General features: G+C 35.2%; 1 protein-coding gene across 5 annotated transcripts in view; it reads right to left on the bottom strand.

The window, feature by feature from the left end:
• Positions 1-15,237, bottom strand: part of GABRA1 (gamma-aminobutyric acid type A receptor subunit alpha1) — a 52,779-nt gene that overhangs the window by 27,913 nt on the left and 9,629 nt on the right. For all 5 annotated transcript variants that reach the window (XM_003808011.5, XM_057302374.1, XM_034960919.3 and 2 more), the window contains one exon: positions 6,259-6,326. In XM_003808011.5, the coding sequence (XP_003808059.2) occupies positions 6,259-6,326 (68 nt within the window). The remainder of the gene's footprint in view (positions 1-6,258; positions 6,327-15,237) is intronic.

Here is a 15,237-nt window from a genome sequence, read left to right as displayed (position 1 = left end):
GAACTACAAAATAAAATGTATGTGCTTAGGAGTTTTGTGTACGAACTTAACTACATGTCTCCTTCCAAGGGCTTAAGCAATACTGGGTGAAGGCTGAATGAAGGTGTGTTCTCTGGCACATGTTTGGCATTACTGAGCCCTTACAGATCAAGTAACTAACAATTATTATTAAATGTATTATAATGCACCAGATATAGTACTAATTGCTTACTGAGATAGAAACAAGGAAGTGTAATCCTGTGACAGACTGTCTTTGTACACAAGACAAGTTACCTCGTTTCCTGGTTAGGATTTTGTGTCTGGAAGTGTCAGATGAAAGGCACTGTGATAAATACATGAAGGGAATTTACTCACCAACAAATATCTCTTAAGCACCTAATAAATTCAGCAAAGGAGGGACTGTTTAGGCTTGGGCACTGTAAGAAAAACTCATGAAGGTGTACGATGGGCATAGAATAGTATTTTCCATGGGAAGGGAGACTGTGGATGATATCAGCAAGTGATACAATGTGCCAATGCCTGTCAGGAAAACTGGGTGGATGGATCTACCTCAGGATGTGCAGGTTTTCCTCTCTGGATGACAGACAAGCTTGTGAGGTAGGGATATAATATATGACGAAATTTTCTGTTACTCAGGACTTAGCCATATAAGCTCTAGTTTCTGTCCAACTGAATGACTTTAGATTGGTCAACAGCAGAAGGAATGAATGGCCACCTGCAAATCAAAGTTCCAAGGATGCTGAAGGTGACCACGTTCCCATGAATCGAGCCTTTGGTTCATTTTATTTGCTTGCTCCAAAGAGGTTTTATGAAAATAAAATAAATGTTAAGTATAAACTAAACTGAAACCAGATGTATTACCAAATCTTTGACAAGATGTATCCCAAAGGCAATAATTTCAAAAAATTATGTCAAGACTTGCCAACATCCTGATGTTCACATGTTTATTGTGTTTGTCACCAGCTTTATTTGTGCTAATGACAGACGATGGAATCCCCAGATTCATTTAGGACATTCTTCCTTCAAATACTGTACCAGTCACACACACACACACACACACACACACACACACACACACACACACACACACACAGAGCAACACTCGCTGAGTAATCTTCATTTCCATTTTCTGCACTGTTAGAAGTTGAAATACAAAATGAAATAAAAGCAGTTGATGAAAATTAGTTTCTGCCTAACCAACAGTGTAAATATTTGGTCTCCCATTTCTGAGAACTCTCCCTGTGTGATTGTTGTGGTAGCAGCAGGTAGTTCCCAGAAGCTAGTCCTATAAGATGACCTTGCCCCATGGGCACAGTTCATTAGACCAAGAGTGGGCTTCCGGATGAAGATTGGCCAGAGCCCCTTCTTTTTCTGTTTTTTCTTTCTTTCTCTTTCTTTCTTTCTTTCTTTCTTTCTTTCTTTCTTTCTTTCTTTCTTTCTTTCTTTTCTTTCTTTCTTTTTTTCTTTTTCCTTTTTTTTTTTTTCTGAAGGAGTTTCACTCTTTGTTGCCCAGGCTGGACTGCAATAACATGGTCATAGCTCACTGCAACCTCCACCTCCTGAGTCAAGCTATTCTCCTGGCTCAGTCTCAGCCTCCCGAGTAGCTGGGATTTACAGGCATGCGCCACCAGGCCTGGCTAATTTTGTATTTTTAGTAGAGATGGGGTTTCGCCATGTTGGTCAGGCTGGTCTTGAACTCCTGACCTCAGGTGATCCGCCCGCCTGGGCCTCCCAAAGTGCTGGGATTATAGGAGTGAGCCACTGTGCCTGGCCAAAGCCCCTTCTTAAGGAAGCTAGAAAACGAGAGAGGCGAGCAGCAGAACTATAGCATAATGACTATGGATGTAAGTTCTGAACCTACCTGCTGAGTGGCCTTAGGTAATTATTTTACTCTTGCTAAGTCCCCAGTTTCTTAATCTATAAAGTGGGATAATTCACCCTGCAATCGTGAGAAGTGAGTTGATACTTGTGAGAATATCTTTTAAGAGTGCCTAGAACATAGGAAGCTGTTAGTAAAAGTTAGAAATTATTATCTGTCTCCCATTTTATTATTTTATCAACACAAATTTATATTAGGTTTTTATGTAGCTGGTCATGAAAATGTGTTTCTCTTTAGAAGGATTGTAGGAAAGGAAATCTAAGGAAAGTAAGAAGGTGGCCGAAACCAAGTTAACTAAAAACAAAATGCAAAAGAGGGGACTCCGTGGAAGAGAGGTTGGACAAAGGTAAACCTCTCCTAAATAATTTGCTCAAGTTTCCAGGCTCCAGCCCCCACCACTCAAGTGAAAAGTATGAGTTGCTTTGTTCAATAGTGTAGGTCCCTGGAGAATGTGAGTCTTAGTCTGAAGATCTGGGACAAAACATCCACTATGTTCCTAAATAAATATTGTATTGAAGTGTTCCTGCCTGTGCCATTTATTACCATCTGTGTGTATTTTGACTTAATACATTTTAAGCACTATGGAAAACAAGGCTCTGTGATTGTACTGCCTGGATATTTCTGTCAGAACCTAGTGCCCTGGGAATGTTCTGTTTGATTGCCAATTAATGGTTTTTAAAATAAAGTTAGAGAATTGTCCTAATTTTGTTTGCTATTCCAGATGAAGTCAGATGCCTTGGGAGCTATGGAGTCTCTAGGGCTAAATAACCTAGGTTCAAGTTGCTACACTTAGCTAGCAGGTCACTTTCCTTCTCCAGGAAATGTAGACAAGAATAATACTTAGCTAAAAGGTTTGCACGAGGATTAGATGAAATATCTAGAAAGCATTTAGCATGGTGCCTAATGTGTTGTAAGAATTCAATAGCATTAAATCTTGTTATGTTATTAATATAGATTAATGTATTAGTTCTCACTTTAAAAACTACAAAATTTTCCCATTTTGAAAAATAGCTTTGTCTTTCTGCCTTCTAATTTTGATTGCTTCTAAATCATGCTGCTTCTTCTTGTACACAATTCTCCTATAATGTAATTTAAATGATTAATCTTCTAAAGCAAGATGGTCAGGTACAATTTCTACCAGCTACTAGCAAACCAGTGGAAGACCTATGGCTAATCTGATTCTTTGACAGAGCAATTGAAACATTGTCTTGTTCAGAGGTTTTAGGCAATAGGGAATATTGTTGGTTGGACACGCTGTTCCTTTTTCCTGATATTTGACCAAATGTAAAATATAAAATGTAGATTATAATCACAGGTTTGAAGGTGTATCAAAAAGCCTATTCTAAGATTTAAAAACTCCAACATTGGTTTATGGAATCACAATTAATCTGAAGCAATAACTCAAAGGCATGCCACCTATTTTTTAAGAAAAGAGAAAAGCTTTTGATCGCCTGTGGCTTCAGTTGGGCATTGTCCTTTAACAACTCCTATTGGACATTGACTCTGTGATGCACCATGCCTGGTGCCAGAGACTGAGATAGAATGGCTATTAAGCAAATTTTACATTATTATAAGTAGTAAGATGAGTATTGCCATCAGTGTGTGATGTTTTTGAATGTTGCATGCCCTCTCTTGATGTTTTCATCAATGAGAAAAAGGAAATTTCTGTATGCTCCCAATTCCCCAATTCTTCTACTGGGGAAAAAAGAAGGAAGGAAGGGGATTTAATCTGATAGGTTAATTTGGAAAAAGATGTCAATTTTACCTATTTCAGTCCTTTTCTCTTGTCTTTTCCATTTGGCTGCTGGCTGCCTATAAGAGTGAAAAATTCCCCTGTGCTCTTCCATGCTGGAGGTTTAACATGCATAATGTATACCCCAGCAAAGGAAAGTCAACACTGCCTATGACTGGGTGGGTTAATCTGGTTGATTCTGGTGCCTAATCTCTGCAAATCTACTTGTCTACAGATATAAGTCACATTCTGTAATATCATCATTATTAGCAATATATATGACATTTTAATTCCCCATGCCTTCTACTCTATTGTCTTATATCTCAAAGTTTCAGAACACAGATAAGAAAGAGGGCATAACTTATTAGGTCCCACAAGACCTCATTTTTTTTAATATTATAGGCTCCTAAACCTATCACCAAGAAAAGAGTAATTTAACATTTACTCTAAAATAACAATGAACTAATACTGTGAAAGATGTGAAACACATGTGCCTTTACATGTTTGGCAACAATTTAAGAAAATAAGATATTTATTTATAAATAAGAGAAATAAGTTTACAAAGCAGTGCTATATATGTGGCCGAAAGCTAAAAGGTATTTTATAGTCAATACATGTGATTAGAATACAAAAACGGAAAGTCAATTTTTTATTGGACTAATAAAAATGATTTCATAAAGCGTTTGGGTCTTGATTTGGGCCTCTGTGGAAGTATTTGATTTAGATGGGTAGAGTAGAAGAAATTTCCATGAGGTCTGCATGGCATGATAAGGAGCTCAGAGGTAAAAATAATAATAGCTATCATTTATTGAGCACTATTGATAGACACTTTATTTGCACATCTCATTTAAAACTTATAAAAATGTTGCAGGAATAGGCAACTATAATAATATATACATTTGAAAGACTTTGAGCCTTAGAAGCTTAAGCAATTTGTTCAAGGTCATGCTGCTGCTGATGGTGAGATTTGGATTCAACCAGCTTGAATCCCAGAGCCAGCCCTGCTAACCCCCACACTGTACTGCCTTGCAGAAAGCAGGACTAAAAAAATAGTTAATATTGGGAACAAGTGACAGAGAGTGGCAAAATCATTTATGGGAATACAGGCAGAACAGTTTTTATTTGACCTTAAACATGACTGGGACCTAATAAGCATTCTTAACTATAAAAGTACCATGAGAGAATAGTGTGGGAAGACTGAGTTCCAACATGAGAGAATCATGAGTCCTCAGAGAGTTGTCAATTTAGTAAAACACATTGTATCACATGTTATTTCAATAAAGTGGTCTACAGACTGACCATAATTACAAAATAAATCGTAAGATGCATACATTCACAAGTATGATTGACTTTAATATTATATTTCTTGCATATTAGTAATGGCTAAAATTTGTTAAGTGGCATTATTAATCCCACCTTATACATGAAGAAACTGATCCGGAGAGATATTAAGTAACTTCCCTAAGGATATACCCTTCTATGTGAAGTAGCTGGCATTATAAACCAGGCCATCTGGTTCAGAAATCTGCATTCTTAGTTACCACTCTGTTACCTCTTATATACTCCACATATTTTTCTTTGTCCAGTTGGCATATTTCAAAACTTGTCTTAAAATCTAAAATATCTGATTATCCTCTTGGCCAGAATTTCCCAATGTTCACTTCACAGAATATTAGTTCTACAGAATATAAACAGGGGTCAAATGACAAAAAAGGTCTTGGGCAAATACAATTGTGAAAACACCAGATAAAATATAGTTTTGTTTGTTTTACCTCAGAACTTGTCAGGGCTTTTACTCTGCAATTCATAGTTTCTGTAAGTTTTATTCTGACCCTCTGTGAGCTATTTTGAAATCAAAATACTTTTACAGTAAGCTGGTGCTAACATGAGGCATTTCAAAAATAGTATTCAATTAATGTATCTTTGAAATATTCATAATGGTATGTTTCCATGACCACTTTATGATGTTTTGCTTATATAGAACCTTGGCTGTTATTAGTTCAGGAATATTATATAATTTCTGTAGAGCTCTATAACTACCATCAGACAGAAGAGAAATTCATGTTAATTTATTTGAACTAGAAAAAAAGAGCAGGTATAGATTCATTGTATTTCCACTCTGGATAATACTTTAATGAATGCTTTTTGCAATGAAGCAGAATGTTTCCTAGTGGTGTGTTTTAAGTATTTTTGTCTAATTCTGGCCAACTTTTACACTCATTTCCTTTTAGTTTTTAGTAGCCAAAAATAATTTAGAAATCATAATGTTTATGGCCATTCTATAACAGTTCTGGTTGCCTGAAAACAGCATCCTTGAATCAACATGGCCTGCTAACTAAAATGAAACATAACTCATACTGTATGGCTTGCGGGGTATTAACCAAGGCAAACCAATCATTTAAAATATTTTTTAAAAAAGATGACTGCAGTGGTTGAAAATCATGGAAATAGGTCTGATCTGGAATGCAAATGAGTATTTTTCTATTTTATAAATATTATATTACATATTACATATTACACACAGAAAGACACAAAAGTATAGCCAAGACTTTTCAGGTTGCTCCCTAAAAACTTAGTTTATATTTTTCTTTGAAAAGTTAAATTTTAAAAATTCTTCAAGAAAAGCAAAGATAAAGTGTCCACTTACCATATCATGGTCTGAAACGGGTCCGAAACTGGTGACGAAGATATCAGTCTTCACTTCGGTTACACGCTCTGTTGAAGCAGGAAATTGGGCTAGTGAGTGTCTACCAACCGTCCTTATTAGATCTCACCACCACATACTGACACCCAAATGGGAAATTGATTGTCTTTGATTAGCTATTTCTAAAATTGGTCCACTGTGTAGTCCTGATAATTTACTGCTTACACATAAAATTTCACAGTTAATATTTTCTATGGAGAATGAAGCCTAAATATGCCACTTTGGGAGGCAGACTTTATGGAAAACTCAGCTGCTGCCTAATGAATTCTTCAAGAGTGGACATACTTGCCTAAATGATACTCAACTGCTTCACATTGTAATGAAAACACATTAGCATGTTGGTATAGCTTAAGCTTAAGTATTTTTACATGGCTAGACAGATCCTCCAGGTATTTAGGCTCCTCTTGGGAAATATATAGTGTACTTTAGCAAGCGTTATTAACTCTTTAAGAACTCAAGAGTATGTTTTATAAATGTTTGCTTTCTTGCACTAAATCATAACTGAGTTATCCAATTATTCCCTGGGGAAAATATGACATCCTATATAAGTCTCTTCAATTTTCAGGATGAGAAGAACATATTATGGCACAGAAAAAGTTCACTTAATATATTCTGTTTCACATTCCATGTGATTTTATTCTATTGTTCTCTGATAGCACATATATCAACCAATAAAGCATATTAATTATAGTGCTATGACAACTGAACACAGACATTTCCAGAGAAATACTGCCATTCTCCAAGAAATAGAAAAACAATGTTTTCAGAAAAGGAACAATTTGTTGAGGGGTGAAAACGAAAAATATGACTTTATAATTTTCGTCTCTAGCCCTGAAAAATGCAGTCCAGTATCTCTAACAGTTCATTTACTTTTTTATTTTTTTTAATTTATTTTTATTTTATTTTATTTACTTTTTAAATTATTTTTAATTTATATTTTTCCCGGGGAATAATTTGGATAACTCAGTTATGATTTAGTGCAAGAAAACAAACATTTATAAAACGTACTCTTGAGTCCTTAAAGAGTTAATAAGTCTTGCTAAAGTACACTATATATTTCCCAAGAGTATCTTAAACACCTGGAGGATCTTTCTAGCCATGTACAAATATTTATATGCCAGGGTATTTGTATCTCTGGCATATAACATAAAAAAGGTGATTCACCTTTTATAAATTCCTTTGAATTTATAAAATGATGATTTCCTTTAGAAATCAAGAGCTGGCCCTTTTCCCTTAGCACTTTACTTGTGAAGAGTTAAGACTGTCAGTATAAATTTATCCCTAGAAGGTCATGTTATACCCTACACATAATGTGTAAGTCAGCTAAAAAAATAATTTTGAATCAGAGATGTTCCCTTCAATAACAATACAATATTTTTGGAGGGATAGCATTGGGAGATACACCTAATGCTAGATGATGAGTTAGTGGGTGCAGCGCACCAGCGTGGCACATGTATACATATGTAACTAACCTGCACAATGTGCACATGTACCCTAAAACTTAAAATATAATAATAAAAGAAAAAAATTAATTTACTTCAAACTGCTTAAATGAGCCCCTTGATGTAGGAATTATCTGCAGTTTACCCTTTTAAAAGTTCAAAATGAGAACATAGCTTATGACAATGAAAATAAACCCCTCCTTATACTTTCCTCTCTAATATATCTCCTTTGCCACATACCCAAGAAATTCTTTCATTTGATTTGTCATCAGCTCTTGGCAAGTGTCCAGTGGCGGGGCAGCAAGGGGGGAAGTTTATGTGGCTGAAAAACTCTGCTAATTTTCTAACACTGTTGAAAACATTAACATCCTAAGGTCTCTGCGAAATCATGTCTTAAATAAATATGGTCAACCTTGTTTACCCATGTTTCCCCAAATTATTTGGGGCTGCTACTCTAAGATATTTCAAAAGCTGTAGGGTACGCTTGAGGCGTATATAACAATATAATACATTGTGTTGTTAGAAAGAAAAAGCTTCAAAATATAAGTTTAAAAAACTCAGAAAGACATGAAAACAAGTAAAATTTCCTTTCCTGGAATGCCACCATCCACATAAATCCACTCATATGGTTTGGATATTTGTCCCCACCCAAATCTCATGTGGACCTTTAATTCTCAATTTTGGAGCTGGGGCCTGGTGGGAAGTGTTTGGATTTTGGGGGTGGATCCCCATGAATGGCTTGGGCCATCTCCTTGGTGATAATTGAGCTCTCTATCTCTGAGTTCACCTGAGATCTGGTCATTTAAAAGTGTGTGGCTCTCTCTCTCACTTCTGCTTTTGCCATGTGATACATCTGCTCCCCTTTCACCTTCCACCATGATTGGAACTTCCTGAGGCCCTCATCAAAAGCCAAGCAGATGCCAGTGTCATGCTTTTACAGCCTGCAGAATACTGAGCCAATAAATCCTGTTTTCTTTATAAATTACCCGTCTCAGTTATTTCTCTATAGCAATTCAAGAATAGTCTAACACATCCACTTTCTATTCAAATATAAACTTAATCATTTTCCTCAAACCACATCCTCACTTTTACATATACACACTGTATATGTGTATATATATATATATATATATATATACACACACAAACACTATATTACATCCCCTAACTCCCAGACAACAAGTCATCTGTTTTTCCTGGGAATTTTCTACAATATTGATATCTTGCTGGTAAGTTTTGAAATAACATATGTTTTGAAGCGATAATTCAAAAAGATGAGATTAGTACTGGAGGCAAAAATAAGAAAAGCAGAGTAGTAAAATAAGTAGTAAGCACAATAGATTAAGCATCTAAACACTCAGATTTAAACTGATTTTTCTTGAGAACAAGCTATGTGATTTTAGGTGCAATACTTTAATCTCTCTGAGTCTCTATTCTTACATTTTGGATGAAGAAATAATACCTGCTCAAATGACTACATAGCATTGGAGTGATGTTCAAATAACACTGTGGTGCCAAAACACTTTGAGAGGCATCTATTGAGTACATTAATTTAGTAATAAAAGTTTATTAAACATTTTCTATGTGCCACTTAGGCACTCTTCTAGGTAACAGTAATACAATGATGAGTAAAACTGTAAATGCTTCTGTTCCTCTGTAGCAAACCACATACTTATTTTAGGAAAAACATATTTTAGGTCGATTAGGGGATGGATAGAGATGTGAGTACCTACAGAGTTATGCAAAAACACATATATACACATTCTGCTAATTAAATTCAGATTATAAATGCTCTGAAAAAATGTCATTTGAAGAGATAAAACTTGAAATGAGACTTTAAAGATGGGAAAAATTTAGTAAGATCCAGGGAAATACATTAAGGAGAGGAAAAAAAGAAAAGAAGGAGGCAAAGGATCTGAGGTGAAAATAAATGTGTTAAATGTGTTATGTTTAAGAAACAGAAAGTGCAGTATATCTGGATCCTGGTGATGCTGAAGATCATGGCACAAGATGACAATCTAGAGGTAGGTGGGACCATATCTGAAGAGCCCTGTGCATTTCAGCTAGCAGTTGACCTTTATTTTGATGCAATAGGAAGCCTTTGGGTAATGAAATGAAATGATGTAACTTGCAGTCTAAGAAGATAGCTGATGCTGTGTGAATAGTGAAATGCAAGAGTGACTGTAATAAAAAAAATGGAGGAGGGAATGAATAAGAAAGAATTGTAGGTGGTATTTTGTTAGTAATGCTATCACAACCATTTATTTAATATGGTATTGGCCATATTTTCCCTGGAAATCCTGTCTGCTGAGGAACTCAGAGTAATACAGTTCCATGGGTTCATAACTGATGATGGAGGTCTATTGCCTTATTTAAGCTGTTTTGTGTCTATTGATTCACAGAGGTAGGCACCACATGGAGACTAAATGGACTAATATTAGTCATTATAATAAAATGTATCTGAAAACCCTACTTTAAAATGGTCCTGTTTGGAAACTGAAAATATCCTGGGCTCCTACATAAACATCAATGTATACTCCTGGATAAAGCAATGTTCCAGCTCCCTGCTGACCTGATTGATTGGAGCAACATTTTTGTCCCCTGTCCTTCATCTCCATTCAATTAATACCTCAGAAAAACTGGAAACTATCCCCTAGATGATATGTAGAGCTACTTAATTTTGGCTGTATTCAGCTACTAAGTCTAGATATGGGGGTAGACACCCAAGTTTCAAGGCGTTTGACCAGTCCCTGATTCTTCAGTGTTTTGGGATTCCAAGAACTCAGATGATACAAGCATGTCCTAGGAAGAAAGGTTGATATTATTTCAGGAGCTATTTATCTTATTTCCACTGATAAATTACCTCCATATGCTGTAATATGAGCAGTTTCTATGGACATAGGGCCAATCTTTAGAAAAAAATGTATATTTTGCTGTTGGAGCAATGGGTTTCTTTTGGTCCGTAGAAGTCTTTTTAAAATTTTTATAATTTTTAATTGTTGTGAGAACATAGTAGGTGTATGCATTTACGGAATACCTGAGATGTTTGGATACAAGCATGCAGTGAGTAATCAGTATAAGTCTTGATCAAAACTGTACAAACTGTGATAACTCTCAGGCACCCTATTTCACATTCACAGGGTAGCATTTTAGTTATACAAGAATAATACTATTAACAATCTTATGGAAATATGCCAATACTTAGGGCCTTGCTTTCTCTTAAGTTTTCCAAAAATGGCATTCTGTGACGTATACCAAATGAGATTCTCATCTCAGGAACACTACATTATTTTTCAAGTACAGAATTCTGATCCTGCCAGAAAAAAAAAGCAATGATCTATAGAAAACATTTTGTTAAAATCCCACATTGCATCTGGAATCAACACGGGAAATTGAAACTATATAAAAAGGTCAAGAGTAGCTGCACAAAAAATGGCTGTTTACTAATACTGTGCATCTTATAACTTGGACATAGTTGCAGTGGTTACTTTTTTGTAAATGTTTCATTTTTAATTTTTTGTGGATACCTAATAGGTGTATATATCTATGTGGTACATGAGATGTTTTGATACAAGCATGCAATGCATCACAATCACATCATAGAAAACAGGGTATCCATCACCTCAAGCATTTATTCTTCATGTTAAAAACAATCAAATTATACTCTTTTAGTTATTTTAAAATGTCCAGTTACATTGCTATTGATTATAGTCACCCTGTTGTGCTATTAAATACTAGGTCTTAGTCATTTTTCCTACTTTTTTGTACTTTCTTTTGTACCCATTAACCATCCCCACCTCCCTCCCCCCATTACCCTACCCTGCCTGATAACCATCCTTCTACTCTCTGTCTCCATGGGTTTAATTTCTCTGATTTTTCATTTCCACTAATAAGTGAGAACATGTGACATGGATGCAACTGGAGGTGATTATGCTGAGTGAAATAAGGTGGGCACAGAAAGACAAACATGGCAGTAGTTTCATTTTATCTCAGGAAAATATTGACACTGATCAGGTAGATGGTTTATATACCACAGAAAAGATGAAAGTAGCAAGTTGTCTAAACACGCTAGAACATTCCTTTGGGTAGCTCGGTTAAATTCATCAGACAATGTGGCTTCATGAGCTGATGGTAGACCTCGGAGAGTAAATGTTAAAACGTATTCTCTGTTCATTTTAACAATTCTTCTTGGGGTTTTGGTAACTACCTTCTCTCTATAATTTGTTGAATTATGAAATGTCTAGGTACAGTATTTCTGTGGAAAGGTATTGCATTTTGCCAAAGTCTGAGCATCTGCTCCATACCTTGCATTAAAAGCCACAGAGAAAACGACAGCAAATTCAAAAGGAAGGTTTCCAGAGTAGAATTTCAAAACGTAATACTAAAGGCTATTCTCTGGTAAAGTAAACACAACGAAAACAACAACAAGAGATTGGATAAACCTAACCATCTTTTAATTTTATTTGGAAATTGTCAGTAATTTAGATTATTTTATCTAATGCTATCACTTTGTGACAGAAATTATTTTGTCCTATTTTTTGAAATTTTGTTTTCTTAATATAAATACAAAATAGATATTTTGACATTAGTTGAACATGAACAAAATGTTTCTCTCTGATCTCAATGTTACAAGGGATATTAAAAAAACAAAAGATCACATGAATATCAGGTATCTTATCATCCCGGGACAGCTCAAAGTTGAATTTTAAAAGAATTAAACTGTGCTGCTTTCCCTATCCTCGAGTCACCTAAATTTTACAAAGTTGCACAAAAAATACTTTGATCTTTTTAGAGCACTCTTAGTTTTCCATTTTTTCTTACTTTTACATAAAGAAATGGAACCCAAGACCCAAGCCAATTCCCTAAGAAGCCAACAGCATCTTGCCAACTGCAGGGAATTTCCAACCCAGCTGCCTTGCATTGGGAGTTGGGAATTCTTACATCTTAAAGCTGAGATCTCTTGCAACAACTAGGCTAAAGGTTAGTCTTAAAGGTTTTATATTGGCATAAATAATTCGAGATTAGGAAAAAATATGATGGTAAGGAGAAAGTCTGCTTTGAGGCATAAATGATTTGTAAAATAATATGTTACTGTTAAAATACATTCAGAGACAGCTCCAGTTACTAACGCTCTTCTAATTGACGCTGTCAAAGAAACTCTATAAATGAAAACAAAACAAAACCCCCAAAACAAAAAAAATCCAAATCTACAACATTTACAGAAAAAAGAAAATGTTAACTAAATATCTGTTAAATGTGTAGCAGGGATAAAGGTAGGCCATTCTCTACCTACAATCTTACTTCTCTATCATCTGCCTCTCCACTCTTCTCTCAGGGTTTGTCGTTTTAGGAATACACAATCATCTCTGTTTCCTTTGCTGTCTTTATCTATGTGGTTTGAGGACAAAACTTTTGAGGGGCATTTATCATCCAAGTTAGTATACGCTGATATTAAGTTGAAGACTGATTCAGATATTATAACAATATTTCCAGGAACTACCATTAACAGGGAGAGAGAGGATGAAATGGTCTTTCTTCTGAAATTCAAAATGTCACTCAAGACCTCATTCCTTCAGCTATAGCATGTTTGTGTTCTAGTTAAAGAAGTATCTGCCCTAATTTGTTTTCCAAGAAGTGAAATGAATGTGTTTATAGAATAATACATCTTTGTAAGTTAGATGTGTGAAAATGAGCATATGTACAGAAGAACAAAAAACCCTTAGCTTGGTGGCATCACCTCTTAGTGATAAACTGTACATCATTGTGGCTCACCTGGGATTTTGGCTTATTGTAAATAAAGTGTAGCCTGTATATATGGTGGGGCAAAAGGGAGGAGAAACATATCACTGGAAGAGTATTAAGTATCCATAAAAGCCTGATTATCTTCCTTCAAAATTCAGCTTCAAATCTCTGTTTATGGATTATTTTTGTCTTATGCCCAAAGTGCAGGGGAAGCCAATATGAAAGTGACTGAAATTTCACGCAGATGGGTGCAGTACAGCAGGAGCATTATTTAATTTTTTAGGAAGCTGGAGAACATCCAGGCTTCCTTCGTATATTATAATACGGGCAAAGAGGAGAAAACTTGGGAAAATGAATTTCCTGGGAAAATTTTGGTTTCGTCCTGATTTAAAACTAAAAGAGCCATATAAACTGATCAAGGGACACTTGAGTCTCCCCAGTCTCATGAGATTAATTCCTCTCATTTTTCATTTCCTCTGTGTTGCTCCCTTCGCTTCCTCAATTCCTCTCCCTCCCCTCTGTTCTCTCTTTATTTTCTATCCTCTTTTGCTTTCCTTTTTTTTAACTTTTTTCTTTCACATCTTCCCATTTTTTCTGACTTTTATCCTTTCTGCCTTATTTTATTCTTCTACACTGACCATGCTTTAGGTGAGAGTTCTTTCAAATACATTGCTCAGCTTCTAGTTGTAAGAAAGTAGCAGCCCCCCACACCTTGCCACCAAATAAAGCGATTATGGACAAGAATGAATTCAGTAATTACTGATAATTTTTATTTGTATTTTCTGGATACTGATTATTTTAACCCAAGTCTATTTAAAAGTGTCTTCATTGACATTGCACTTAAATTATGAACATAGCTATCTTATTTTTCTCTTTACAATCCCAAATAGACCATATTAAATTTTTAGAATTCCATGTATTCTAATCCTTTGTAGCTCTCCTACCTTTAAAAATCCCTTCCTGGAGATACCTCTTTATTAGTCATCCTTTTATTTGCAGTTGTGCATGGTTGCTCTTATCCCTGAAAAGGCAGTCTTTTAAAATAGTTTTACAGTATTTGCAAACTGATTCCTATCATCTAGATTAACCAAGTTATATATTTTGTTTTCTAATTATTGAATCCAAGGTACATATAAACTAAGAACAGTGCTATACCTTCTGATGCAGTGTGTGTTTCTAAAAAACAGGTCATGATGGATTTGCAAATACAGGAGTTTCTTGTATTAGTCTCAAGTCTCAGCTTATCACATTTTTCTATTTCCTGAGGACATTCAGAAGCAAAAATCCCCGTTTTTTGCATAATGTTGTTACTTTTATATAAAAAAAGACTTTTGTCATAATAAAGAAGACAGTGGGCACCTTTATGTTGCAAGAGGAAATCATCCTAGCTGTGATCATAAAATTACTAAGGGAAAACTTTTACTCCCTTAGAAGCTAATGATAATCTCACGTATTTCCTTTACATAGTCTTTTCATCTGGAGGCAAATGGCTCCTATAAAAAAAAGTAAAAAGGGAGTGTCTGTTTTGCAATTGGGATCTACTGGGATGCATGTCATACTTAAAGTACCAAAAATTCATGGTAGATGAATAAAATTAAGTACTTCAAAATCTGCAAAAATAAAAAAAAAAAAGCCACAATAATGTCAACTTAATAGCAGCCAGCTATCATGGTATTATCACATTTCTCTAAGTCTATGGCTGGTTATGTTTTTCAAGATGTCTTAAAACTGTACTTAG

This window comes from Pan paniscus, chromosome 4 (assembly GCF_029289425.2).
Source record: "Pan paniscus chromosome 4, NHGRI_mPanPan1-v2.0_pri, whole genome shotgun sequence".
NCBI lineage: Eukaryota > Metazoa > Chordata > Mammalia > Primates > Hominidae > Pan > Pan paniscus.
The sequence above is the reverse complement of the archived record's forward strand: the minus strand, read 5'-3'. Positions and strand labels throughout refer to the sequence as shown.